General features: G+C 35.9%; 1 protein-coding gene across 2 annotated transcripts; it reads left to right on the plus strand.

Moving 5' to 3' along the window:
- Positions 13,383–26,301, plus strand: LOC109715268 (serine/threonine-protein phosphatase PP2A-2 catalytic subunit). 2 transcript variants are annotated; one of them, XM_020240197.1, is made up of 12 exons: positions 13,383–13,691; positions 15,782–15,838; positions 18,194–18,277; positions 18,462–18,533; positions 20,070–20,141; positions 20,339–20,379; positions 24,371–24,437; positions 24,974–25,165; positions 25,279–25,368; positions 25,453–25,560; positions 25,660–25,748; positions 25,961–26,301. In XM_020240197.1, exons 1-11 carry the CDS (start codon positions 13,596–13,598, stop codon positions 25,723–25,725), a joined length of 945 nt encoding a protein of 314 aa, XP_020095786.1. In that variant the 5' UTR covers positions 13,383–13,595; the 3' UTR covers positions 25,726–25,748; positions 25,961–26,301. The 2 variants fall into 2 exon arrangements, with proteins under 2 accessions (XP_020095786.1, XP_020095785.1); XM_020240196.1 differs by having other exon boundaries at positions 25,660–26,301.

Raw genomic sequence — 26,718 nt, forward strand, 5'->3', positions numbered from 1 at the left:
TCACTCCCTGGTCAGGATCGAGCCCCTCTGGCCAGGGGCTCTCGGAAGGTAGAGCCCGTCTTCCCTAAAGCGCAAGCCCTTGACCAGGGACGGACTCTCTGGCCAGGGGCCCTCTGACCAGGAACAGGCTCTCTGGCCAAGGGCTCTCAACCTAAAAGCCCTGAATCGGTTTAAAGCCGATAAGAGCGACCCGATTGCAAGCCCCTGGTCAGGAAGGGACGGTTCCTGGCCAACGGAGTTCTTAGGGGCGTTAGGGTCGGACTACCCTGGCCAGGGAGGGACGGTCCCTGGCCAGGGGCTCTCGTTAAAACGAGATCACGTCTAAAACGTGACGACGAGAGCGCCTGGAAAGGAATTACGTGGAATGCGTAAAATTAGTGGAAGCCTGAAAGGTTTCGGATGTGCGAGCTGTTAATCATCTAAGATTCGCTTCAGATTAGGAGTCTAAAGCTCTTAAGTGAAAGAATGTCAGCGCAACAAAGCGTTAACACCGCCTCAATCGCCCAATTCCACTAATTGGTTCAACAACACAAAGTCCTCGGTTACCGTGGTTCCTCTGTGATGCACACATCTAGGCAAGGCCGTGGTGGAGGGCACCACGGTCTCGTCCGACCTGGAGGCCACCACGGTCTCGGACGACCCGGATCGCTCCACGTCCTCAATGCTCACGTTCATTGACTCGATTGGTCAGTCCAGTTCGCCGAGGTCCTTGAAAACCTCGCCGTCCACCGCCGCCGCCGACGCTGCCGTCAACTTCCGGCACCAGGCGGGCACGGGAGCCGAGCGCGCGGATTACGCCGACTCCCACACCCGTAACGCCGTCGAGGCCGCCGCCGCGTAGGGGGCGGTCGTTCACAAGGAGGCCGTCGAAGCCCAAGCCGCTATGGGCTACGCCGCCGGCTCCTTTACCTCGCTCTCGCAAGCAACTGCCGAGAATATTCTAAGTTCTTCAAGTTGGGTGGTTAGAAACTTCCCCTCTTTCACCTCGGCAGCTACCACCTCAGTACCTAACTGAGTTACCTCTGTGAAAAAACTCCTATAGATATGGAGCCTCTTTCTGTTACACATAGAGCGGTGGGTAACGGAACCCTTTCACCGCTTTCACACCACCTTCGCCCACTTCGCTCTAACCGAAAGACTGGAAGGTGGATACAATATCCTCCTCAAATTCTCCCGCTACAAGCGTTTAATGAAGGAGCTGTGCCACTTCGCTTTTGACGTCCTCTTCAAAGCGTTCAACTCCGTCCCCCTAGCGAGCCATCGCCTGATGCTCGTTCTTAAGAGGGTGTAGTATCTAACACAGGGCCTCCAACAAGCTCTACTGGCCCTGGCCCGGCTAACCAAGAACGCTCCTGAAGTCGGCTCCTAAATATTCCGGCACGTTTATAAGTTCGAGTGTTGGAAACGACTCCAAAAACTAGCTCGTAACACCCGCCTCGTACCACTACGGGTGCACGCTCTCTTCGCGCCCGCAGGCTCTTCCTGTTCCCCTTCTTTGCTGGAACGCCATCGAGCCCCCCTGTCAGTTCAAGGTTTTTCGGAGGCTTCATGGGCTCATCCGTCAGGCTCTCGGTCCCTGGGCACGCTACACATTAGACGCCACCCCTCGTAGCGCGTTCTTTGACACTCGTATTCCGCTCTACCACGAAGTACACACCAGTCCGCCCAGTATAATCGGCAGTCACGGGTCTCCCTAACAGCGGACGGAGCTGACATCGTAGGCGGGGCCGCCGAGGCTCCGTCAAACCATCTCAAGGTGGACGACGGTATAGGTGCCCTGCACGCTACCGCGGCGTAGTCGAACTCCACTGGGCCAGCCGAGGCTCACCAGCTCACAAACGGCCAGTTCGCCTCGCTGGACGACTCCAGCTCCTCGCACTGTAGCACGGTCTATACTCAATTAATTTCGTTAGTATGCGAAGACGTACTACATCTGAATTCTTTAAAGTACGTAAATGGAACATCAGCAAGCGATGATAAACACGTAACCATATCATCCCTGGTTCACTTGCCCAACCACATCTATGCGCTCGTATCAATACACCACTCACATAACGGACGACTTCGTTCATCTCTCGATCTATCGTGATCGTTTTACGACCACTTCTAACAACCTGCTTTTCACTCTGAGCATCATCTCGCTAGCCAATCACCGGTTCATATCCGTGTACCTGGATCATCACGGAGTTTAACTCCACCCGCTTAGCACGGGCACACCGGCCACACGTATCCGTCCCAACGGATTAACATTATGTGACTTGAAAACGTTTAACGCTTCAAGCTCACACACCTTACCACACACCCAGTGAGGATGTACAAGATTTTCCAATCTTGTTCACAAACCTGTTCAAACTCTCACTAACCTTACGTTTTTTATTCTTTTACGTAACTGGACGCTTTAAAGTCGTAAAAGACGAACGACATGGCCATGTCGGTAATGGAACATGGCCATGTTCGACCGTCTAAGCACCGTCGAACCCATAAAACCATTAAAGTGTAACCTATGGATGGATAAACTAGGGTCGTGCCGAGACCCTGAAGTCACCTCATACGTTCTCAAGACCCTTTCGAAGAGAAGGGAAGAAGAGAGAGAGAGAGATCCCAAAAAGAGAGAGATGCAGCTCAAGCGGCTAAAGCGAGCAAAAGCAGCGGCGCACGCAAGAAGCGATAAACTTGTTTAACTCAAATGACTTATTCATGAACAGTAATATGCAATAAAAAAAAAAAAGAGAGAGAGAAATAATACATATTCATCCGACATAGAAGGAGAGGAATCTGCATTAACAGCTTCAATTAGACAATTCGAAAGTTTTATCCGATGACTCCATTTTGCCATTCTGTATCGAAAAAATCTCCTAATATCATCTATAGTCTTCTCGAAAGAGGATAAAAGAGGGCCTTAGACCAAGAATAGTCTCTTTCCTTTTATATAAATAAATAAAATTAGAAAGAGTTCAGAAATTTTGGGATGATATTGGCTATGATAATAATAAAAAGACTCACTTTCTAAAGCAAAGCTTTCTATCCTCCTTTAGGCTATCAACGAAGCTTTAATAACCAAGAGGTCTTGGCTTTTATTACATGCATACCATTATTTATTTGAAGTTTGATAACTAAGAGGTCATTGCTAGCTTTTATTACATGCATACCACTATTTTGTATTTGGGAGGTGAGAGAGGAGCAGTTTTGGGAGATGAGAAGGTAGTAGTTTTGGGGATTCATTTAGTTTTATTTCTTTTATTATGTTATATGCATGGAGTTACATGCTTATATATTTATATTTCAAAACAGTTTTGGGAAATGAAGAGGTAGTAGTTTTGGGATTCATATAGTTTTTTTTTTTTATAAAACTTTTATTATGTTATATGTATGGAGTTACATGTATATATATATATATTTATATTTCAAACCATTATTAAAAACTTTTATTATGTTATATGCATGGAGTGACATGCATATATATATTTATATTTCAAATCATCATTAAAAAATATGAAAAATCTAAAAAAAGGAGAGCTTGCCATGTCATCATTCTTATTGGGGATTCATATAGAGTTATAGATTAATTGAATAGTATGATCTAACGGATGAAAATGATCAAAGGGGTAGATCTAACGGTAGAAAACTCGATATCACCAACGCTTGGTATTATCGATAGTATAGTAACCGAACTCTATGGGTGTGTTTGGTTCGAAGTCGGAGTCGGAATCGGAATCGGAATCGAAATAAGCTGGAATCGAAATCGGAATGACTCATTACCTAATTCTGTTTGGTTCATCACCTGAATCGGAATCGGAATAAATCATTCCTATTATCAGTGTTTGGTTTAAGTGGATATAAAAACATAATCAAATTAATATACTAACATTATCTTTATAATATATTAATTTAAATTCAAATTAAATGTTAAATATTAAATATTTACATCAAAATTTTGAAATAATGTCAAAATTTTAAATCTATTTTTTTTAAAAAAATTAAACTTTGAAGTTGAGTGGATAATTCAAAATATGAAACTAAATTTTGATTTATTCAAATTCAAACTTAAAATTATAATTTTAATTTTAATTTTAATTCATAAATTTAATTTAAGTTTGAAATAAGATTTGAATGAACTTTATATAAATTAAAATTTAATTTAAATTCAAATTCATAAGTTAGATTCGAAATACTTGATTAAATTTTAATTTTTAATTTAAGTTCAAATTAAAATTTAAAATTATATATTTAATTTTTAAATTTTAACTCATATTTTAATTAAAAAAGTTGAAAAAATAAATTTAATCCGAATAAATATCTATTCCGTCCGGATTCAACTTTCAATCCGGCCTTTTAGGCCGGATTGAAAAAAGGGTGATTGAGCGATTCCCATTCCACTCGGGAATCAGAATGGGAATGGGAATGGGACTCCCACGTACCAAACACCCATAAATGGATTCACTCATTCTCATTCCGATTTCATGGTAAAAAAAAAGCGAACCAAACACGCCCTATATATATTTCTTTGTTAGTTGACCAGTTAAAACTAACTTTTCTTTTACTCTTAAATAAATATATCTTTAATCATATTTAATAGCATTTATTAATTTTAATATTTTTATTCCGATGTTTACGTCATTCCACGTGAACATATTTAAATTATAAAAACACTTTTAATAAAAGTTTTTTTGTTTTCTAGGCAGGCAATCTAAACGCTTGCCTAACGTGGTCACGCAATTCGTGCTGTCTCTGTAGTTTGTTTGTTAAAACGAAGCGGACCAAACCAACGTCTAAGCACTACTTTGGGTAGGAGAGAGGTTTAGACGTTTTGGTGTGTGCGTGTATGTATATATTTTATGTACATATAGGTCAATAGAGTTTTAGACACGCAGTTTAGATTTTAGGTAATCGCGGTTTCCCAGTTCCTATCAGCTTGGTAACTTTTGCTCGATAACCTTGCCTCAGGCTATGCGCAGTCTTCGGTAGAGATGAATAACCGGAGAGGTTTTTAGGCGTAATGATAAATGAAATTCACTTTTTATTTCTAGCGCATTTTAGAGGTAAGATTAAGCAAAAGAGGGCTTTGAATTGCTCATGAAAACATTAATTTTATGTGTGTTTTTGTATCAGTCGTCTCTCAAATTGATATGACGGTTTAAGAGTCAGGAATATTACTCTGTTGTCTCGGTGAACGTTTAATCACGTTCAAAAAAAAAAAAAAATCAACCTAATTAACAATATAATAAAAATAATCTAATAACATAATACTTTTAATAACATTTGTAACTACCTACGTCTGAGAGAACTTGTTTTAACTATCTCAAGAGAACTTAACTAACTAACTAACAAAAAAAGAGTAGTATCAAATCAAATAATCTTTATACTCGAGTTGGCAACGTTAAATTATGTGGGCAACGAAAATATCAAAATATTAAAAAACTACGAAGCTTTAAAAAATACGGGATTAATCCATCAAAGGAGCGTTGCAAAAAGATGTAATCTACAAAAAGTTCATAACAAATCGAAAAAACGAGTACTATAAACGTTATTGACAATATGTTATATGTTAGAAATACAACAACTGATAAACGCACGAATACGAGGAAGATTACTAAAACTATCAAACTATAAAACATCCGTAAAACCAACTAACGTCAAATTCAACTAAAAAGAGAAGTACCAAAGTGTATAAGTAAGGAAACAACGTAACTAGTTTTCAGAATATGAAAATACGAAGAAAGAAAAATTTTAAATCAAAACGAAAAAGACCTGTCCGCAAAAACGAACGAAAAAATCAAACTAAAAAAAAAAAAAAAAAAAAAAAAAAAAAAACGAACGATGACAACATATAGTAAACAGAAAGATAAAAAAGAATGAATACACTGAGAACGATAAGGAAGTGGTAAACCACATTCTTACAAACACTTCAAACTAAATATGCGACTAGATTTTTCTAAGTACTCATAGATATATCATTTTTTGACGATACAAAAATAAAAATGATATGCATAAACTAAAGAAGAAAAAAAAGGAGTATTAAAACGAAAATAAGAGAAGAATCTTAACTCCATAATTTTTCTTTAACTTCATCTCAATCCTAAAAAAAAAAGTAATTTTTATTGTAATGTTCATTTTATTTTGTTTTTTTTTAAAGTTTGAGATGTTATGATAGTTCCTTTATTTTCGACAACCGCAGGATATAACGATCCCAACAACTAAAAGGATAGTTCCCGAAACGTTTAGGGAAACGGCCTAAAGTTGTTCTTCTCAATATTCGGTTCATTCCGTTAACAGGTCTCGTGTTTCCTGTAGTTCTTGAAAAACTAAGACTTTTTCTATTATTTGTAAAACGTTAAAAGATGGTTAAATAATAACAGGATAAAATGATATGGTTTAATCCGTTTTTCCATCTTAAAGAAAAGTTGATAGACATGTGTGATCCAAACCCACAACATAAAATGGTCGAGCGAACCGTAAAAAATAAAGAAAGTATACAAAGTGATTATAGATCTTGAGGAAATTACACTGTGTATTTAGTTATTTCTAAAGTATCATTCCGAAAACTTTTCACTAAAGAAGACGAAATAATCCTAATATGAGAAAGTAGGAGTATTAATCTCAAAAAGTATAAACACAAAAATAAAAATAATTAATGAACTTATTTATATACGATGTAACTATAAACACATCGTATAAAGGTAAACTTCAAAAACATTAAGACATTCAACTTTTAAGGATGGGTCTGAAATTTGTTCCTTCGTTAACAGCTCGATTAATTTTCTTCAATTGTCTCGTGACGTTAACGTCTACACTACAAGTTACATCCAAATAAAGAAAAAAAAAAAACAGCAAAGGTTTTCTTACTGTTATATAAACAAATTACAATAAGAAAACTTAAGAAACAATTTAATCACAAGAGAAATAATATAATTAAAGGATTGTTTGAATACTTTTTACTCACTAATGATAAAACTAGAATCAACGTCCTACTTCAATGTGGAAGATTCTTAAATAAGGTAACTAAAGTAAAGAAACAACAACCTCAATTTAGTGTTTCATTTTAATAGTTCTCGTGACTAATTCAACAGTATAACGTAGTTGTTCAATTTATATTATATGTTCAATAACTCAGACCACTTTTTAATTTAAAAATGTTAAATCGCCGTTCAGAATAATTTTATTTTTATTTATCGACTTTGATTGATAAAATGAAAGTTTAAAATTTGTACCGGCAACATATAAGGAAGTATGAAAAAAAAGTTAAAGAAAACATAAGGCATGATTAAGACATCACCATATTAGTAAAACTACAGGTAAACGTTCAGAATATTAGTAACTAAAATTCTCTTTAGACTAAACCTAGTCCTTTCTCTTATCCTGCCTATTTAAAAAAATATACTAATCAATTTACACTTAAACTTGGATAAGTTTAAAAGGAAAACAATAAACAATAAGAAGAAAGCGTTTTAAAGTTTATAAAAAAGTTCTATAGATACGTAGTTTAAAAGAAGAGGATATCAAAAAAGCAAAACAAGAGAAAGAAACAAGAGGTAACCCAACATAAGAGTAAGATTTTGTAAAATTATATAAAAAATATAAAAATTGGTTAGTTTACACCAATATAAGATAACAAAGAATAAATATAAAAACAAATAAATAAATTTAACATTTAAAAATCATACTATTTAAACAAAAACAAACAAATATAATAAGTATTTAAAGTAATACTGTTAAGGATAAGCAGCGTAGCGCGCCCGAAGATGTGATCATAGATAATGAGAAATACTTAAGGGTTACGAAATTCGACTACACAGTATTGGAGGATTAAAACTTTTTTTTAAAATAAATCTTACTCGGTAAAATAAGAGAGAGAGTTAAATGCAGAAAAGTAGAGGTAGTAAATTAAAAATAAATCTTACTCGGTAAAATGAGAGAAAGAGAGTTGTATGTAGAGAAGTAGAGGGGGTAAATTAAAAATAAATCTTACTCGGTAAAATGAGAGAAAGAGAGTTGTATGTAGAGAAGTAGAGGGGGTAAATTAAAAATAAATCTTACTCGGTAAAATGAGAGAGAAAAAGTTGTATGTAGAGGAGTAGAAGGGGTAAAATAAGAGAGAGAGTTGTATGCAGAGAAGTAAAGAGGGTAAATTAAAAATAAATCTTATTCAGTAAAATGAGAGAGAGAGAGAGAGAGAGGTAGCAGAGAGGTAGCAACCCAAATATAGACGACGGATGTCACTCTCTGAAAGCCATCTACATGGTTTACTCTATATGTTTTTTTATAAATTATAAAATAATAATAATTAATGATGATGTCAAAGATGGGCGACGTGTCGTGCTCGGAGAAGTGATCATTAATATTATCACGTTATCTAGAAATAAAAGAAAATAAAATTTAACACATTGTATAAAGAAACAAAAAAAAAGAGAAAAAAGCGATAAGAAAGTAGAAGGGTTAGAAGAAGAAGAAAAGAAAAGAGGGAGAGGGGGTGGTTATTAAAGTAAAGGGAGAAAATAGTGTACGTCCTCACATCTCAGGTGGGGCTGCTGCACTAGTAGTAGTAGTATGAGAGACGCACGAGGTCGGAGTGTTCCTAGTTTTACTGTTGGATTTTCCCCGTGATGATCTTTTAATCAGTAATCATTGTAAATAAATACGACGATTTTCTAGTTGCTTACAGCAGTTTTCAAAATTATCGTATACTATGGTTTATGACAGATACAGTTTTAACGATTTTTATAATCGTCGTGAATATTACTTACGGCGGTTACATTTAACAGTAATCCTTGTACGGCGATTTTCTCTAATTTACAATTAAAATTCAACAAATAATCACGTACCGTGTATTTTTATTACGGTGATTATATTTATAGATTAAAATCTTTGAGTTTAAAATTTTATATGTTTATAGATTAAAAATCCTGAGTGTGAAATTTTAAAACTAAAATAAAATCTAAGTTAAAATTTATAAAAACTCTCTTTCCATCGTACGATGCGCGAAGAAAATAAAAAAATCTTTATTTGAATCGACTTTTACACTTAATTAATCCTAAGCTTGAACTCTGGACCCCATGGGTGGTGGTTCAGGAAACGGTGAATGCGGTCTCTGATAGTTAATATATATAAATTTAAAAAAATTTAAAATTCAGAAGTTAAAATTCTAAAATTTAAAATTTAAAATTTAAAAATTTTAAAATTTAAGATTTAAATCTATGATTTAAATTTAAAAATAAAAATTTATAGTTTAAAATTCAAAGTTTTAAACATCAAAATTTAAAATTTAAATTTTAAATTTTATGTAAATTTTAAAATTTTTGATTTTTGATTTTTAATTTTAAAATTTAAAATTTAAAATTTTAAAATTTTAAAATTTAAAATTTAATATTCAAATTAAAAATTTTAATATTCAAAGCTTAAAAATTTGAAATTAAAGTTTTAAAAATTAAGATTCATTTTTATCCTATATAATTATTAATATATAACTAATCATTGCTATAAATCGTTATTTACGACGATGAAATAATGTAAATCGCGGTAAGTGATTAAATGAGAAGATTAAATAGGATAAACGACCATTTAATAGTTTAAATCGCTGTTAATATTTCATTATAACAATTTATATAATTAATTGTACTGAATTTATTTATAACGCCTTATTTACAGCGTCATAAATCGTTATTCGTGACGATGAAACAATGTAAATCATAGTAAAAAATATTTTACAACTTTTAAAGTCGCCGTAAGTGATTAAATGCGACGATTAAATATGATAAAACGTTGTAATTATTATTTAATGAAGATTTAATAATTTAGATCACTATTAATAGTTCATTACAACAATTTATATAATTAATCATACTAAATTTATTAACAACACCTCATTTACGGTGATTCAGTACTTAAACAATATCATCCCCCACTTAATCTAAAGATTTTATTTTTACGTTATTTTAGTTTAGGTTCTTTAGGCATTATTTATTTTTACTCTTCTCAACCTCTTTAACTTTGAGTTTCTTCGTTCGCTAGTTAAACAGAACTCCAAGCTGTCAAACGGATGTAGGGACGACTGAAGAGTTGTATTCTCTTATAATCTAGATGTTAACTACTATGAAAACACCTGTTCATGACGGTCTGGAAATATGATTCTTGAGAATAAGCGTGTTCTTCTAGAGTGCTAATATGAAAGAAAAGAGAAAAAATATTTAAATAGAGTGATGTTATAAGTGAGATCGAATCTCTCTCATTTCTCAATCCTCATAACCTATGACAATTAATGTTCGAGTCTCTATATCTAAACTTGGTAGTTTCGGGGAGATATCATCGGTTTTAAGTTTTTGGTCAGTAAAGTTGTTAATACTCGAAAATCCGCGGGATTATCCAAAGCCCCGCGAGTGAAGACGTTATTATGTTACGGTTGTAAAATTTTAACGTGGAGTCTCATAAAAATCTGCAGGTCTTATCCAAAGTTCGTGGGCCAAAACCGTTGTTGGAGAATAGATGAGACGTGTCACTTTTTGGTTATACGTTGAAAACTTTAAGTTCGTGGGTTTAGTAGGTTTTGACAACTTTAGTTCTAAAGCCAAGAATTGTCACTCGGATTTTGTGCGTTTGAACAAAATTTAAGTTTAAAATCCTAACTCGCGGGTCCTGGTGAACGCCTGCGTGAATGGTACCCAAGCCCGCCGATCAAGGTTCTCAAGCCTAAAGAAGATGGATAGGCCTGCAGGCTTTGTAATTAGACACGGTGTTTGTGAAGACTTACGTGTAAGCCGTTTAGGTCTAGGATCGACCTACCTAGATTTCAGTCTTATACATGTATAGGATGGAGGCCCTCAAACCAGATATTGAACTTTGGAGATTAGACGACTTTAAATTGGAATTTGTTTAAACCTACAAAAATCTTTTTAGAAAAAAAACCTAAATTCTTTAATAGTAAATACCTAAAAAATCAAATATTTAACGTTATCTTATCCTGAATGGTTCGGCAAGTTAAACCTTAGCTTGAACCGGACTCAACCTTTAAACCGGGCTAGTTCAAGCCGACTTAATTAAGTGTTGAGTTTGAATTTGTTTGAAAATCTGAGTTTTAAATTGAAGTTCGGTTCAAACTTGTTGTCGTTTTGAGTTTATCGCCTTAGGTGATGTAATGGTCATTTTTAAGAGGATATTACATAAAGTTACATAAATCTTAACTTATTCTAAAAAGTCAAATTAATAGATAACAGAATTGAAGAACTTGTTCTGATTAAAAAAAAGAAAATCCATTTATCTTATTGCTTAGTTCTAATCAACCAAAAAGTCGTATATTGGCTGTCTAACCAAACCACACAATCAAACAACCAGGAAGACGCCTGTAGGGCTGGTATGGTATTTTTCCTTTTGTGTTCCCTTATTTTTACCCGAAAAAGTATAAATCGGGGGAGTTTTTATTTTTATAAATGTTTATTGGGATTGTTTAAATATAAACATATATAACCAGGAGAGGAATATCCCTACGTTTCCCCCGACTAGACCCCCACCCTCGGGCGGGGCGGAGGGCGGGGCTCTGATCGTTTTAGGGCGGGGCGGAGGACAGGGCATATGCACTACCCAATTTTTAAAGTAAGGTATTAGGTGGGGCGGAGCATTGACGGAGGGCGGCCGCGGGGCTTAGGCGGGGCGGTTGATTATAAAAAATATTTTAATATTATAATAATTATAAAACATTTTATATTTTATTATTAAAAATTATTATAATATATATTAAATTGTTATAGTTAATATTTTTAGTTTTTATAATTAGTTTTAAGTTTTGTTTTAAGTTTTTAAAGTTTATGTAATCTTTACTCTCATGATTGAATAAATATAAAACTTGAAAAAACATTTATGTAATAAAAAATCTTTATAAAAAAATTTTATATTTACTAAAAGCCCCGCCTAAGCCCCGCCCAGTTTTAAAAAGGGCAAAAGACGGGGTTTAGGCAGAGCTTAGCATTTTAAGTGGGGCAAAGGGCGGGGCTTAGGTAAATAAAAGAGGGTAAATGACGAGGGTAGCCCCGCCTAACCCCGTCCTCGAGGTGGTTGGGCCTAGGCAAACGTAGGGATAGAGGAATGGTGCGCTCACGATGCAATCGTTAAAATTCAACTTGTGCCAATAATATAAGTGTAAAATCTGGTAAAAAATTTAATCTCCGTTATTTTTTATGTTTTTCTTTGTGCCGCACATGTTGAATTTTTACGGTGTATCCGCAAGCGCAACATTTTTCTCCCGATAATACGTTTATATTTAAACAATCCGAGAAACATTTTTTTTTCAAAACTCCCCGGATGTATGATTTTTTTTTCGTGTTATTTTTATTTCCTATTAACGTATACACAGAGAAGTTTCGATTATTGAACGTATAAATAAAGATGTTTTAAAATAATAATATATATACTTCAAAGTTAATAGTTATAGCGAGATTGGCTGGCAGGGATCTCGTTTACCGTTTCTCAAACTACCAACCATGGGCTCCAGGGTTCAAGCTTAGGATTAACTAAGTTTAAAGGTCGATTCAAACAAAGATTTATTTTATTTGCTTCGTCCATCGCACGATGAATAGAGAGTTTCTTTTTATATAGCGAGATTTCGTAGTTTTATACGTTTAAATAGAGATGTACAACTGGTATAAATCAACCAACAATTTAAAAATAGCAGACTTGACAATATAGACCTNTAGTATACTATTATGAGTATTGGAGCTCTCGTACTCATAAGTTGTTTTCGATAATGAAGCTTCCGAATCGACGATCCACTCCATTAAATATGATCTAGAGTATTTGAAACTTCTAGAAAATAAATTTCGTAAATTTTTAAAATAATAATAAAGTCCATCAAGTGGGCATAAAATGAATGGTCAAAATCGAACGACGTCCTAAAAAAGGATGATCGGATCCTTCAATTTAAGATCGGAGTTATTGATCTTTATCTATGTAGTGAATAGAATTTTCTATCAAAAATTCAACAAATTCTGATTCTTTTACATCGTTAAATTAGCAAGTATCCCATACCGGCCGTTAAAAATTGTTAAATTTTTGACCTCTTGATCATAAGGTAAATGATGTCGAAAAATTATAAAATTTGATTTCTAGAAGTTTTAAATGCTGTAAATAACATTTAACGGTGTAGATCGTCGATTCGGAAGTTCTATCATCGAAAATAACTTATGAGTACGAGGGCGATCGTACTCATAATAGTATAGTAGCCGGACCGTATATATATATATATATATAAAATGTTTTAAAAAACTATATATTCTGTTTTATTTGGACTCCTCGTCCTCATCTTCCACTAACTTTCCGACACGTGGCAAAGCTGCAATGCTGTTCGTAGCCGCACACCCTGACACTGCAAGGATCATTTTCATTTTTTCGTCGAACAAATCAAATCCCTCAATCGCTCACACAGGGCGAGCAAAAAAGAAGTACAAAAATTTATATAGAGCCCATCGAAGGGCGCCCGAGGGTTTCCCTTTACTTCCCTCCTCTTCCGAAGCATATTATTAGAGAGAGAGAGAGAGAGAGAGAGAGAGGAAGTTAGGGGTTCGAGATCTGGGGTTAGGGTTTCGCGGGCGTCGCACTGGTTTGGGAGGAAGAAGATGAGCAGCGCGAATTCGACGGCCGCGAGCTCCCATGGCAACCTCGATGAGCAGATCTCGCAGCTCATGCAGTGCAAGCCTCTCTCCGAGCCAGAGGTTCTTCTTTTCCCGACGCTCCTTTTCTCCCTCTTCGCGATCTCCTTTCCATTTGAGTATTTTTGTGCGTTTTGTTTGGTTTTTGCTCCGATTCTCGCTGTTGGCGCTCGAATCGAGGTGGGTTTCGGTGGATCGGGAGGGGTGCAAGCATTTCGTGGCGGAAAAGTTGGGGCTTTGTGGGCGATTTGCTAGGGTTAGGGTTTCTGCTTTGGTAAATAGTGGGGTGCCGGCGATCTTGGGGTTATTGCAAATGGTTAAGCATTAAGTGTGGTGGATCTGTTCTGTAATCTTCTCTCTTGGGCGGAAATGGTTCGTTTTGGCGTTATTGCCGTGGTTCTGTCGAAATATCGAGAGATCTGAGACTTTATTTGGCTCGTCAAGATAGGTTGTGAGATTCTGTAGTGTCAATGTGTCATTGTGGAGATTCGCTTGTTGCATTCAGTTAGCCGTTTGTATATGCCATTCTCGGTTATGTAAGATAAGATTCTGAGTTGAGCGGTCTTTGGACAGCATGTTATTGTACTTCAGATACTGCAATTTTGTTGATTCGTTCATCAAGGGCCTGTATTTTCTTTCTGCCCACTTGTTTGAAGCCAATATGAAATATTAGATCACAACGCTGACAAATGTGCTAATTCCAACTTATGAATTTTGGACGAAAGGTCCTTGCTCAAAAATTTGGAATAAAGCTTGTCAAGAGGCAAAAATCAAGCTTTTTGCATCCAATCACATAAGAAAATTTTCATGCTGAATAAGTTATTCAAGGATAACTAATTCCGAAATCCAAAAAGGGCCTTAGTGTTTTGTCTAGATTTAGCGTGGACAATTGATGGCTGGACTCAACATATGTGCATGCGATTAAATGCGCCCATCCTTTAATATATCCCAAGCTCTTATAAAATTTAATTGGTGCCAAAAAAACATCGTTATGCTTTATTATCCTTAAGTGAAATAGATTTATTTGCAAAATTGGTTTTATAATGTCAATAGTGGAAATGCCTATGTTGTTTATATAATGTTCTCTTAGACGTACTTTAATTATATGATTAGTCTATATGTAGGAAATTGCCTGTTGGCATCATGTAAGCCTAATGTAGGGAGTTGAATATCACATACCATTAGCCATTTCTATGCACTATGAGCGGCTGCACATCTGTATCATGCTGGTTTTGTGTCAATTTTTGTTCCTTATATTTTACAGTTAAACAATACGATACCTCACTATTTGTTGTTTATTTTTTTTGCTTTTTTTCATTGGATATTCTCTTTTGAAAATTCTTATTCCAAGTGTCAAATCGGTTGATCCCATAAGCTATACTTTAGTCAAATATGGCCCAGTAAATTTCAATATATAAACTTTCTAATTACTGTCAAAGCTTCACAGTTACTTCTTGCCTTGTCCATAGGTGGACTATGCTGTCCTTATCCCAAATAATCATATTGCCATCTCACTGGTTTGTTAAATTCGCTGGAATCTTTACTGGTTTGTTAAATTCGCTGGAATCTTTAGTGACATGCAACTGCTGCAGCCATATTCTAGCTGCTGGTGTGCTTTTTGATGTTGATCTTCAGGTTTTGCATTGGTCCGCCACTTGGGAGGTGGTTGACTGTATTAGGAGGAATTCTGCTTTGCAGGCTGAAATGTTACATGGTTCACATAAAATAGTGACCCATCTTCTTCCATAATTTTATTGACTTATTTTTTGCCTTTTTTGAGTGGAGATGTCAAATTTTCTGTAAAGGGAACTCAGAGTCTCTAGAAAATGTGGCACTTGGCTGAAGTTTCCTTTTGAACTTTTCAAAGGAGTCATATGGTGGCTTGGTGCCCAATTTTTTAGTGGATGCTACAGATTTCTGATCAAAGATTACTTAACTCCAGTTGGCATAATGACTTTTATTTTGGCTTTTTATAGTTGGCTTCACATCATTGATTACATTATATGAATGTTGCGACTACTTAAATCTCTAGGATTTCATCATGTATCTTGTTCACTTTTATCAGATCAATTTTCATCTTCAGCAAATGGATTTCGTCATGTATCTTGTTCACCGTAAATTACTCGGCTGATGTTTGCGTGTCGCTTATGCAGGTTAGAGTGTTGTGTGAGAAGGCAAAAGAGATACTGATGGAAGAGAGCAATGTCCAAGTAAGGACTCTTCAGTATTCTTTTTTACTTTCTGCCAAGAAATGCAATCAATACAATCTTAATTGCATCACTGCCTCTGCTGTTCTCTTTATAGGTAGTTTTTGCTTTTATAAATAATGCACAAATATGACACTAGCCGCTGCATATAAAAGAGATTCAAGAACAAGTGTATTTTAAGCTTCTAGTACTAAATTTGTGGTCTCTTCTCCTTTATTACTCCTTTTTCTTTTTTTTTGTGAAGAGGCGATTTCCTTTGACACCAGTAAACTATTATGTTTATCATCAAGATACCTCGTTATTTTGGGTGGAAAATATCATCTTGAAAATAGTGATTCCTCAAAGTTTTGGATTTAATTATGACTTGGCTATTCAAAATATATTTGTGTTCTTCTCAATGCTAACATCCTAGCCTAGGTTTTCATCACTTTGGGTGAAAAACTAATTGATGAGATTAAGATGGCTTGGACATGTTTGATGGTGACAGCGTGGTGCACCATGAAGGCATGAAAGGTGATTAATTCTAGATAAAGGTCCCTTGAGTGGTAGAGTGGACTGAAAGATATTTAAGAAGCGATAATGAAAGGTATGACAACATTTAATTCGATGGGGAGTCTTGTGCAAGAGAGTGTTAATGACGCATGAGGAGTAGAGGGTCCTTGTAATTAGAAGGTGCGGTCAACTTCATGGAAGAAGAAATTGAGAAACCATGAAATGCGAGGCTGATAGGTCAATCAATTAGGAATGTCGATTGGTCAGTTCACATGTTCGCTTCTCTTTTGCTGTAGGTTTCTCAGGTAAATTGGGCAGTTGGTTGGTGTTGAAAGTTAAAATTCCATAAATCTTGTGCGTGTATTTATATTTAATTTCTCTGTAGGTTTGTTAGGTAAATTGGGCAGTTGGTTGGTGTTAAAAGTTAAAATTCCATAAATCTTGTATATATGTGTGTGTGTATATATATGTATATATAAGCTTTAATTTCTTCCAAGCTAGGGATTATCTTGATGGGTAAGAATTTGGTAATGCTGGCAGAACCTTTTAGAATGAATAATGGTGGATAAATAGTGGGAATGTTACTGATAAATTTGTATTGTAGTGAAGCAAAAGGAATAGTAGAAGAAAGAGTGTAGATAAGTACCGCTCAAAGCCTGGCCAAAAGAGCAGCTAAGATTTGTTTATTCCATTTAAAAAGGCCCCAAAATTGTGTCTTTTTGTATGTTTGGTTCTGTAAATAAATTTTTGAGGGAGAAACCATTTTATTGATTCCAGGGAAGACTGCTCTACTGTTTCCAGCTTTGGGCTGTCTAGAATGATGAAAATGAAAAATAGGAGTGCATTCTCCGATCGGAGAGCCTATTTCTGGATTTTTTTCCCTTTTCCTTTTCCTGTAAATTGAATAAGAATGCCCGGAAAGTACTTTTCCTTGGAAAATCTTTTCTTTGACGATTATATTTGACAATTTTATTTGGAACCAAACTGATATTTATGTTAACCAAATTAGCACTACATTGCACTGTGAGGCCTTAACTACTCATAAAGCTTAACAAATAGTTGTGCCGGCAAAGACATCTTAAAAGTTGTAGTTGGAAATTGAATGAAGATTGCAGTGAAGAAATGGAGCTTTTGATTTTAGAGCTGAAGAGGTTATTTCAGTTTTCTGCTAGCAGAACATCAGGCTTTTTGTGTGCCAAATGGCTGTCTGTTGCTTTTTAGAGTACAGCTCTTGCAAAAGTGATTTCATAAATGCACTTAATGTAGGAAATAGGCTGCAAAATACAAATTCATTTTGATTACTGGTTGTAGACTTGGATTGGCTCATGGCTTCTCTTTTGCTCCTCTGCAACCTTCCTATCTTGGAGGAGATAATCCTCAACCGCTGCACTTTCAATATTCTTTGCTTTATGAGTCTCGTCTTTGAGATTTTGTTGGTTATGACAAGAGCGTTTGGCATTTGAATGAAGACTTAAGAGTTAAGACTGCTAAGTGGAAGGTTCCTAATCAAGTAGCAAATCACTGCTTCTTTTAAGTTTGGCTACCCTTGTATGGTCAAAAGTGTGGATATTCTTCCTATTCCGGTAGCCATTAACTACTAACATGTTATGTGAAACAAAATGGAAATAAATTTGTTTAGCTATTTGCTTGAAGACTTAATCTTCTCTACAAGAGAATGCTGACACTTGTAAATATTTGCCTTCCAGTTTGGAAAGTAAACTTGGTTCTGGCTGTTTCCTGTAGATATAATCTTTTATTTGTGCCTAAAATTTCACATAAGAATTTTTTTTATTATGATAATATTAACGATAGCACTAATGTACTTTTAGTTTGTGTAAATAAGCAGTCATTTTCTTTTTATTGCAGCCTGTCAAAAGCCCTGTGACAATATGTGGTGATATTCATGGTCAATTTCATGATCTAGCAGAATTATTTCGAATCGGTGGGAAGGTTGGTTGTTTTTCTTTATCATATTTAGGTTTCTACTAAAGTTCTGAATAATATAATCGCATACATGCTAAGGTGCTAGCATAAGTTTGGTTCCCTTGTAACTTGCCATAGTTCCTTATAATTCATGCTAACATGCTGTCCTTATTTTTGCTGTATGTTTGATGATATTTTACTTTGTTGGTAGTGTCCAGACACAAATTACCTATTCATGGGAGATTATGTAGACCGTGGGTACTATTCAGTTGAAACTGTCACGGTAAGAAAGTGCTAAAAATCTGTTTACTCTGCTGTTTTATAAATAACATTTCAAGTTGATGGTTTCTTGAATTGATTGTTGAATATATTACATATATGCATGGTTCATGGATCTGAAGCTGAACTTCAATTCGTAGATGTTTTCACTAGAGCACTACCATATTATTTATAGGTGAATTTTATGAGTTTTCACTGTGCACCATGGTTGATTTTTATTTTTTTTGCCCTTCTTTCTTTTTGACTACTTTTATGGTCATTGAAGCTAACAAATTGCAGATGTAAAAAATCTGGACCACCTATTTTAATTAGCAATGAAGATGAACTTTTGGGTCTGCTGAACATTGTTAGATAATGCTCTCTGTTCTCAAGCGTACTGCAGGATGTTAATTAAATCCTGTGTCTGTATTACTAAAATCTTCTTGTTCTACACAAAGACAAAGTAGACTTGAACTTTTGGTTCTCTATACTGGGACAATGTGGAATTTCATTTAGCCCACAGCTCTTGCACCTCATAATGTCCCGGTAATACCATCTTTTTTCCTAGCTCTAATGCTGATCTCTCTCTCTCTCTCTCTCTCTCTCTCACACACACACACACACACACACAGAGAGCCATCTCCTTTGCCCCTTATCATGCTTTCATCCTTCTTTCCTAACAGCCACCCTCTTCATCCTCACGAAACTCTATCGAATTCTCTCAGCAACCTTTCTGTTGGTTTCGAATTTGAAAGATAACTTTTTTTTTCTTTCAGTTAGCAAGTATGAAATTACAAAATGGGCAGAGCTAGGAATAATGTATCCCAAATTTCACGAGTCCTTTATATGCTGTATGTGTATATATATCACCTTAGTTACGCCAATATCTAGAATTTTTACATCAACTATTGAATTTAAAGATACATATTAAAAAAAGAAAAAAAATGAATCTGGAAATATGGATGTAAGATATGAAGTGAAATTGCCTTCCTGGAAATAATATATCTTAGTCTTTGTTGTGTTTTTGTATCTGTAATGTGTTATGTGTATGGAAACTGTGACTCACTATGTATCTTCATATTTGTTTTCGTTGCTCTTTTGACTACAGATTGGATGTTTTTAATGTTTCTTGCTTTGTTACTCTTCTTTGCTGGTCAACTGTTTGAACTAGTAGTGAATAATTGTTCAGGAGTTAGTCAAGTGGTATTTGTGACATCACATTCCATCTTGAGGATTTCAATTTGCTTTTCAATGAAAGAATTAAAAGAGAGGCTGAAGGGCTTTGGAATAACACTTTTTTAGTCATATTGTGGCTTCAGCTGGGGTGAGATTAGTTTTTAAGACTTTCTGCTAACTAAACCAGTTTTTATTCAAGCTACTTGGGGGCACAGAGCACCCAAACATTGATTATGATTTACTTGTCACTCAAACCAACATCAAGCAGATTTTTTGAACTGTTCGTTAAAGGGGACATTCTTTTTCACATTTGTTAGATTAGTACATCTTTGTATCACTTGATAGAATCTTACCTGGCACTAATTTAGTCTGTTCAACCCAACAGCTTCTGGTGGCTTTGAAGGTCCGCTATCCTCAGCGAATTACGATTCTTAGAGGAAACCATGAGAGTCGTCAGGTAATAGGTTTCTTTTTTGGTAACTGCTTAAGATCCATATTTTTCAGTTTTTGCTGATCATCGCTGTTATCAATGTGGTGAAGACCGAGGACAATGACCCTTCATAGTCCTCTAAATGCTGTCCATTTGTTTCTTATCTGTATTGCTTATCAGACAAATAGCTATTTGCCTGAATAGTTCTCCTTACAAATTTGCAGATCACTCAAGTTTATGGGTTTTATGATGAGTGCTTACGGAAGTGAGTTCTTTCTTTACATGTCATTATCTGCACTTTCTCATCTGATTGTTTTCTTGAGTTGTTGGTACACTGACTGCTGAAATTGCTATAGTTCGTCCTTAAATATTTTGCTCCTTAGCTGATCTTTATAATAACTCTATTGAAGAAAATGCAATTGAAATTATTAAGTACATGCCCATCTAACATGTTGTAGGTGTCTTATCTGTAAATTCAAGCAGAATTATATTCGCATAATTAAATCTAGCATACCTAGTTTTTTCTGAAGTAAGAGATCATGTGTCAATGCCGGTTGATCAACCGGTCTCTATGTGTGTAGTTGTTGATGGGATTTTGCGATTTATCTTCCTAAATTTTGTGAATACTTGATGGTGTAGGAATTTGTATAGATTTATCTATGGCGCATCCTCATCATTACTTAGGGCTTGTTTGGTATTGAGGGTTGCCAACACTATTTAGGCCAAAAAAGAATTGGGGCGAAAGCATGTCAAAACATGCCTCCATTTTCCTGTGGAACTGCAGGAATCATATCATAACTGAACCAGTGCGATCTACGACACGTATTACCTCATGAATACAAAAAGGATATTTTCCTATTGCACTTCCTCATCGCATGTAATACATACTCTTGGCAGTTTCAAATGGAGTCTTAGTTCATTTGCGCATGAAGATCTGCCTGGTTGTATATCATCTTAATGTTTTTGGAATACACGATGCACGCCAAGAGACACAAGACAGTTAAGAGTCATTGCATACGATGGTTTTAGGGATAAAGAATGAAAACTTTCAGCATTGACTTCTTATATCTGTGGTAACGCCACCAATGCCTTACAATTACTAGATAGTGATCTTAATGCTCTTGATTTACTGCTTGAGATTTTTTGAACTTCTCAATAGCTTTTGATGTTCAGAAAAACTATGCTTTGTGTGAACCTGTCTCCTGTAGTCTAACAAGTCATATTGACTGGATTAGGCAGTGTCACATCTTCATATCGGATAGAGCCCTTTGAGCCTAGATCAGGACATAGATTCTTAGCTAGGTTGGCAAGGCTGCTAGGGAGTAGGTTCAAGGAGTCTATGAAGCGGAAGAGCTTCTTCTTCCCATGATAGACAACTAACTCGTAAAGACTATGGTTCCTCATCAATGGTTTTAGCCGGTTGGGAGATTCGAGATCAAGAAAGTTGTTATGATTTATGCAAGAGAAAACAAAAGAACTCATAGCTTTCTTAATTGTTTGCTGAATGCTTGTTGAGTTGCGTTGGAGGATCTATGCTTTCTAAGTTTCAATTACCAGGAAGAAGATAAAACTGCTCTGGATATTCAATATCTAAATATGAGAAAGTTATCTAGTGACCTGAGCTCGCAATAAATTTGTGAATGCATTTCTATGACATACCTTCATGATCATTTTTTTTTATCTACTTTGCCGTCTTGTTCTAAGCCCAACCACTTGGCTTCATATGTTGTCCACTACTACTATGACCACCCTTTAACCCTAGTTGCCAGTATTTTTGACGACATCCAATTTGAGTTTACTGTCAAAAATTGAGCTTAAATTTTTGTTATACTTGTACGTCAAGAAATTAGCAGTGCATGCAGCGTAATTGTTGGTACATATAGTTATAATGATAGGAGCGTGCGCCTTGTGATTATGTATATGACAACTAGCAAGTTGGGGGTGTAATGTGGGCTGTGGTTGGCTAGCAAGTTAGGGGTGCAATGTGGGCAGTGCCTGGCCGGCACGACCCACATTAGCTAGGCTGTGCCGGGCCTGAGGTGCCTAGCCTCCGCCCCGGCACGGCCCTTTGGCCCAGAAGCCCCGGCACGGCCCTTTGGTCCAAAAGGCACAGGCCGGCCTCTTAAAGTATTTATTTTTTAATATTTTTTAAAAATTTAGTATAAAATTAAAAAATATAAACAATAAATATTTTCATTTAAATTAATATTTTGATTTTGATTAAATCATTAAAAATTTATAAAAATAATTATAATATAGTAAATATTTAATTTTTTAAAAATGAAATGAGATCGGTTTTTGGTCCAATGGACCAAAGAATAAATTCTTTGGTCCATTGCTCCAAGACCACTCCTCCTAAGGTCTGCTAGGCAGACCTTGGGAGGAGAGCTCCTAGGGAGGAGGGCCAAGTCCCTCTCCCCAGGAGCTTAGACTCCAAGGCCCAAGGGCCTTGGGGTCCCGGGCTGGGCCGCCCGCCTCTTCTTGACTCGGCACGGCCCATGTCCGTTTCGAGCCATGCCGTGCAGGGTTGGGCCATCGGGCCCCAGAGGAGAGGCCTAGCAGGGCTCGAAAGCTCGAGCTGGGCTGGCCCGGCACGGGTGCTACAGTACTTGTGCCGTGCTGTAGACCGCCCCGAGGCCCGGGTGCTACAGTACTTGTGCCGTGCTGTAGACCGGCCCGAGGCCGCCCAGCCTGTTTTACATCCCTATAGCAAGTGTCAAGGGTGAACCACATTTTGCCATGTGAAGAGATTAATTCAAAAAGTAACTTATAAAGTACTTATCCTCTTTTTTCAAAGTCTTCATCGCAATATCCCAAATTATGCTGTATCTCTATTTGATGCGTTCCCAACACCCAAAAGTTTTGGTGCACTTTTCTCTTTTGGCTATCCTGTTTAAACTGAAGGCTTCCACTTTGATAGTTTGAATTTGTTTGAACTAAACTAATGTTCCAAAATGTGGTATGTGGGCGCATATGCAGATGCATATGCGATCCAGTTATTAAAATATTAAAAAATATTTATAGATATTAAAAATATATGTAAATGCTTCCTAACAAAGCTAAATAAATTAAAGTAATAATTTAGAATTCACAAATTAAAATAATTAATTCAAGTAAGACCTCACATGTACAGATGTACCACTAAACTAATAATTACAGTTCTCTGAATTATTAAATTGAGAAGTAAACAGAATTTCAACGCAATGTTACAAAAAATATCAAACAAATAGTAATGTTCTAAAAAGTAGTATGCTAAACTTTTATGAAGAATAATAATTTTTCAATAAACTATCATTTATGTCACATGACAGGCCAACCACTTAAAAGAAATTTTAATAACATCTAACAACTACAAAATTATTCACTAATATTTAAAAGCATAATATTAGATATATTAGGGCTAAATACCTACTAAAATAAGAAGAGCGATAGTTAGATTATATTTATATAAAGATAATTATATTTATATATATTATTGTTAACTAAACTTGTACGAAAATAGATATGTATATGTCTAATCATTAACCAAACAATCTCATTCAATATTGCTTTTTAATACCACCTTAAAAAAAAAATGCCGCATGTGGCCGCCTACCCCATGTGCGGCTGTATATGCGATCGGACCACATACTGCATCGCATACAAGGCCACTTTTTGAAACATTGAACTAAACATGTTTGTTTCACTTCGAATTCTCAGACTTGCTTGGACGTGTCTCTGACTTGGTCTTTGAGATACGCTAATTGCTAGAGGGGATATATTGGTTGCTACTTCCTAGAAATTTGTTAATGCCTTAATGGAGCAATTCTATTCTATTATTCTGACATTGCATTCTTTGGCTATGATATTAACTGAATATATTGTTTCTTGGTGACTTTTGGTGATATCTTCAAATGCATGATGTTGATGTTTCAATTTACGAACCAGATAAGTTGCATCATGCAGGGTGAAATACCAAGAATTATGTGATGTGGTTTAGCACTGTAGTTTGTCTCATATGACATGTAGGTTTTCCTTGTCAAATTGAAGATCATCTCTGGCACTCAGCATTTCAATGCGGTGCAGTAGGTGAATTTTGTGGGCTTGCAAATGACTATGATGCAATATGTATTGTTCTTTATTGTTGTTTTGGAAATTTCAAACGTGATTTCCCAACTTGTAACAAGCTGGCAGGCTTGCATGGTCGTGCTTGCCAATCTAAATTTGTTTTTTCTATATCAAGTTTACTAAGATTAATTTCCACTTCCTTTTGGCAGATATGGCAATGCAAATGTTTGGAAGATCTTTACAGATCTTTTTGATTATTTTCCTCTGACGGCATTGGTTTGTATCTGTACATTTCCTTTTTTTCTTGTTGTTTAAATTATGTTTCAGATATGTTGAGTAAAACTATTTGCTTGATATTACAACTTGTCTTATGAAATGGCCTGCGTCAGGTGCGCTAGATACATGTGCCGGGTAGATTTATTGCGATTATGGGATTTGAACTATATTGATGCTCTTTAAAGAGATGCTGTCATAATTATCCTACCTAACAATATGCACAAATATTTTATAAGAAAGCTTGTTTGTTAAGCTATATATTGGTTCTTTGCATTAGTGCTACTTAAATTGCTTGTGATGGCTTCATACTTGATCAAAGTTTTTTTTATAACTGAGTTAGTTGAAATTACATCCTTGATTACAACCATAATTTGACATTATAGACTATCATACTTGATTTTGGAGCAATATTGATGTCTACTATAATAATCTGTGTTTGTTCTTGTTACTATCTTCCATTAACTTGCCTTGCTGAGAATATATACACATTGAAGCTGACATTCTTGCTCACTTCTGAATTGCTTAATTCTATCCAGGTCGAGTCAGAAATATTTTGCTTGCACGGAGGTTTATCACCGTCAATTGAGACCCTTGATAACATACGCAACTTTGACCGTGTCCAAGAAGTTCCTCATGAAGGCCCCATGTGTGACCTTTTATGGTCTGACCCTGATGACCGATGTGGCTGGGGTATTTCTCCTCGTGGTGCTGGGTATACCTTCGGACAAGTATGACACTTTTTTATCCACCACGACCACTACCACTGTGGCAACCGACATTGTCACCACCTAGCTTGTTATTAAACTATTCTATTCTGATATGTTCAATTGGGTAATTTTAGGATATTTCGGAGCAGTTCAACCATACAAATAACCTTAAGTTGATAGCCAGAGCTCATCAGTTAGTGATGGAAGGGTACAACTGGGGACATGTAATTTTTCTTTCTCCGTTAAATTTTATATCTACGTCAGGGGCTTCAATACTTCCTTTTGTTGATGCAAGTTTCATGATACAGGAGCAAAAGGTGGTGACCATATTTAGTGCACCTAATTATTGCTACCGATGTGGGAATATGGCCTCCATCTTAGAAGTTGACGATTGCAAGGGGCATACATTTATTCAGGTGAAGCATGAATTTTCATTTTAGTTTGTTATCTGATGTTTTGCTGCAATTTCAACAACAAAATTTTGTTTCGATGTTTTGCTCTCTTGTGGCTTGCAGTTCGAGCCTGCCCCAAGAAGAGGGGAGCCGGATGTAACTCGTAGAACGCCTGATTATTTCCTGTGAAAGCACAGCTTATGGAGGAAGAGGTGTGCTCATTTGTCGCAGCAATTGTATGCTTAATTGAGCTTGTGATTGCAGATATTTCTGTGAGATCCTATCGGTCTGATTGACGACTATGGGATGATGCTTATGCTTGGTGGTTTGGTTGGGAATTTTTTTTTTTAATTTCATAATTTAGTAGGAATGATCGTCTATTTTTATACTTACGAACCTTGTGATTGTTTCCATTTCGAGTCAGAGGCGGTAGGACTGGTATGAATGAAGAATCAGCAGCAACATGTATCATCTCGGAGGGGATTGATTATTGGTTTTCCACCTTTCTGTTCTTTTTTTCCTTTCATCTTTCTTTCATCTTTTCTTTGTTCTTGTAGAGGGGAATTTCACAAATTGGGGTCTCTATTTGCAATTGTTAGTTTCTCACTCTACTTCAATATCACATTATCTTCCTGAACTAATGTGGCTAATTGTATGTACTGGGGTTATTTGAACTATTGTAGCTGTAAATGTTCTGTTGTTCCCTGTATGCATGATTCTTACCCTCTTTCATGGTGGGCATTCATAAATTTTGTTACTTTTCCATATTGCTGGCTTTACTTCCTACTGAAATTTTAGTTGCCGGGCTAATCAGGTTTTGGCCATATTATTTACATAACTTTGTCAAATGAAGTTGCACTTGCCTGTGCTGCAGATGCAGTACGGCATTTGTTTTTTTGCTTTTGCCGTTAAATCTCGTGGAAATGACCTTTTTCTGTTTAATGAAAATATTAAGAATGAGTTCTGGAGAGTTAGTTTTTATGCCAAACTCGTTGAATGCTAGAATGCAATAGCAAGGGGATGGGAAATGGAGTCCTTAACTCGGATTGGGCGGCGTGTGGTTACGCTGGATACTTTCCGGTTGCAGTGATACCGATGCATTGTTGCCATTGACATGGCGAGTGCCACGCTATGTTGGTGAGCATAGTTGGCCCGCATGGGAAATCCATTTTTTGGCTAATG

This window comes from Ananas comosus, linkage group 9, assembly GCF_001540865.1.
Source record: "Ananas comosus cultivar F153 linkage group 9, ASM154086v1, whole genome shotgun sequence".
Lineage (NCBI taxonomy): Eukaryota > Viridiplantae > Streptophyta > Magnoliopsida > Poales > Bromeliaceae > Ananas > Ananas comosus.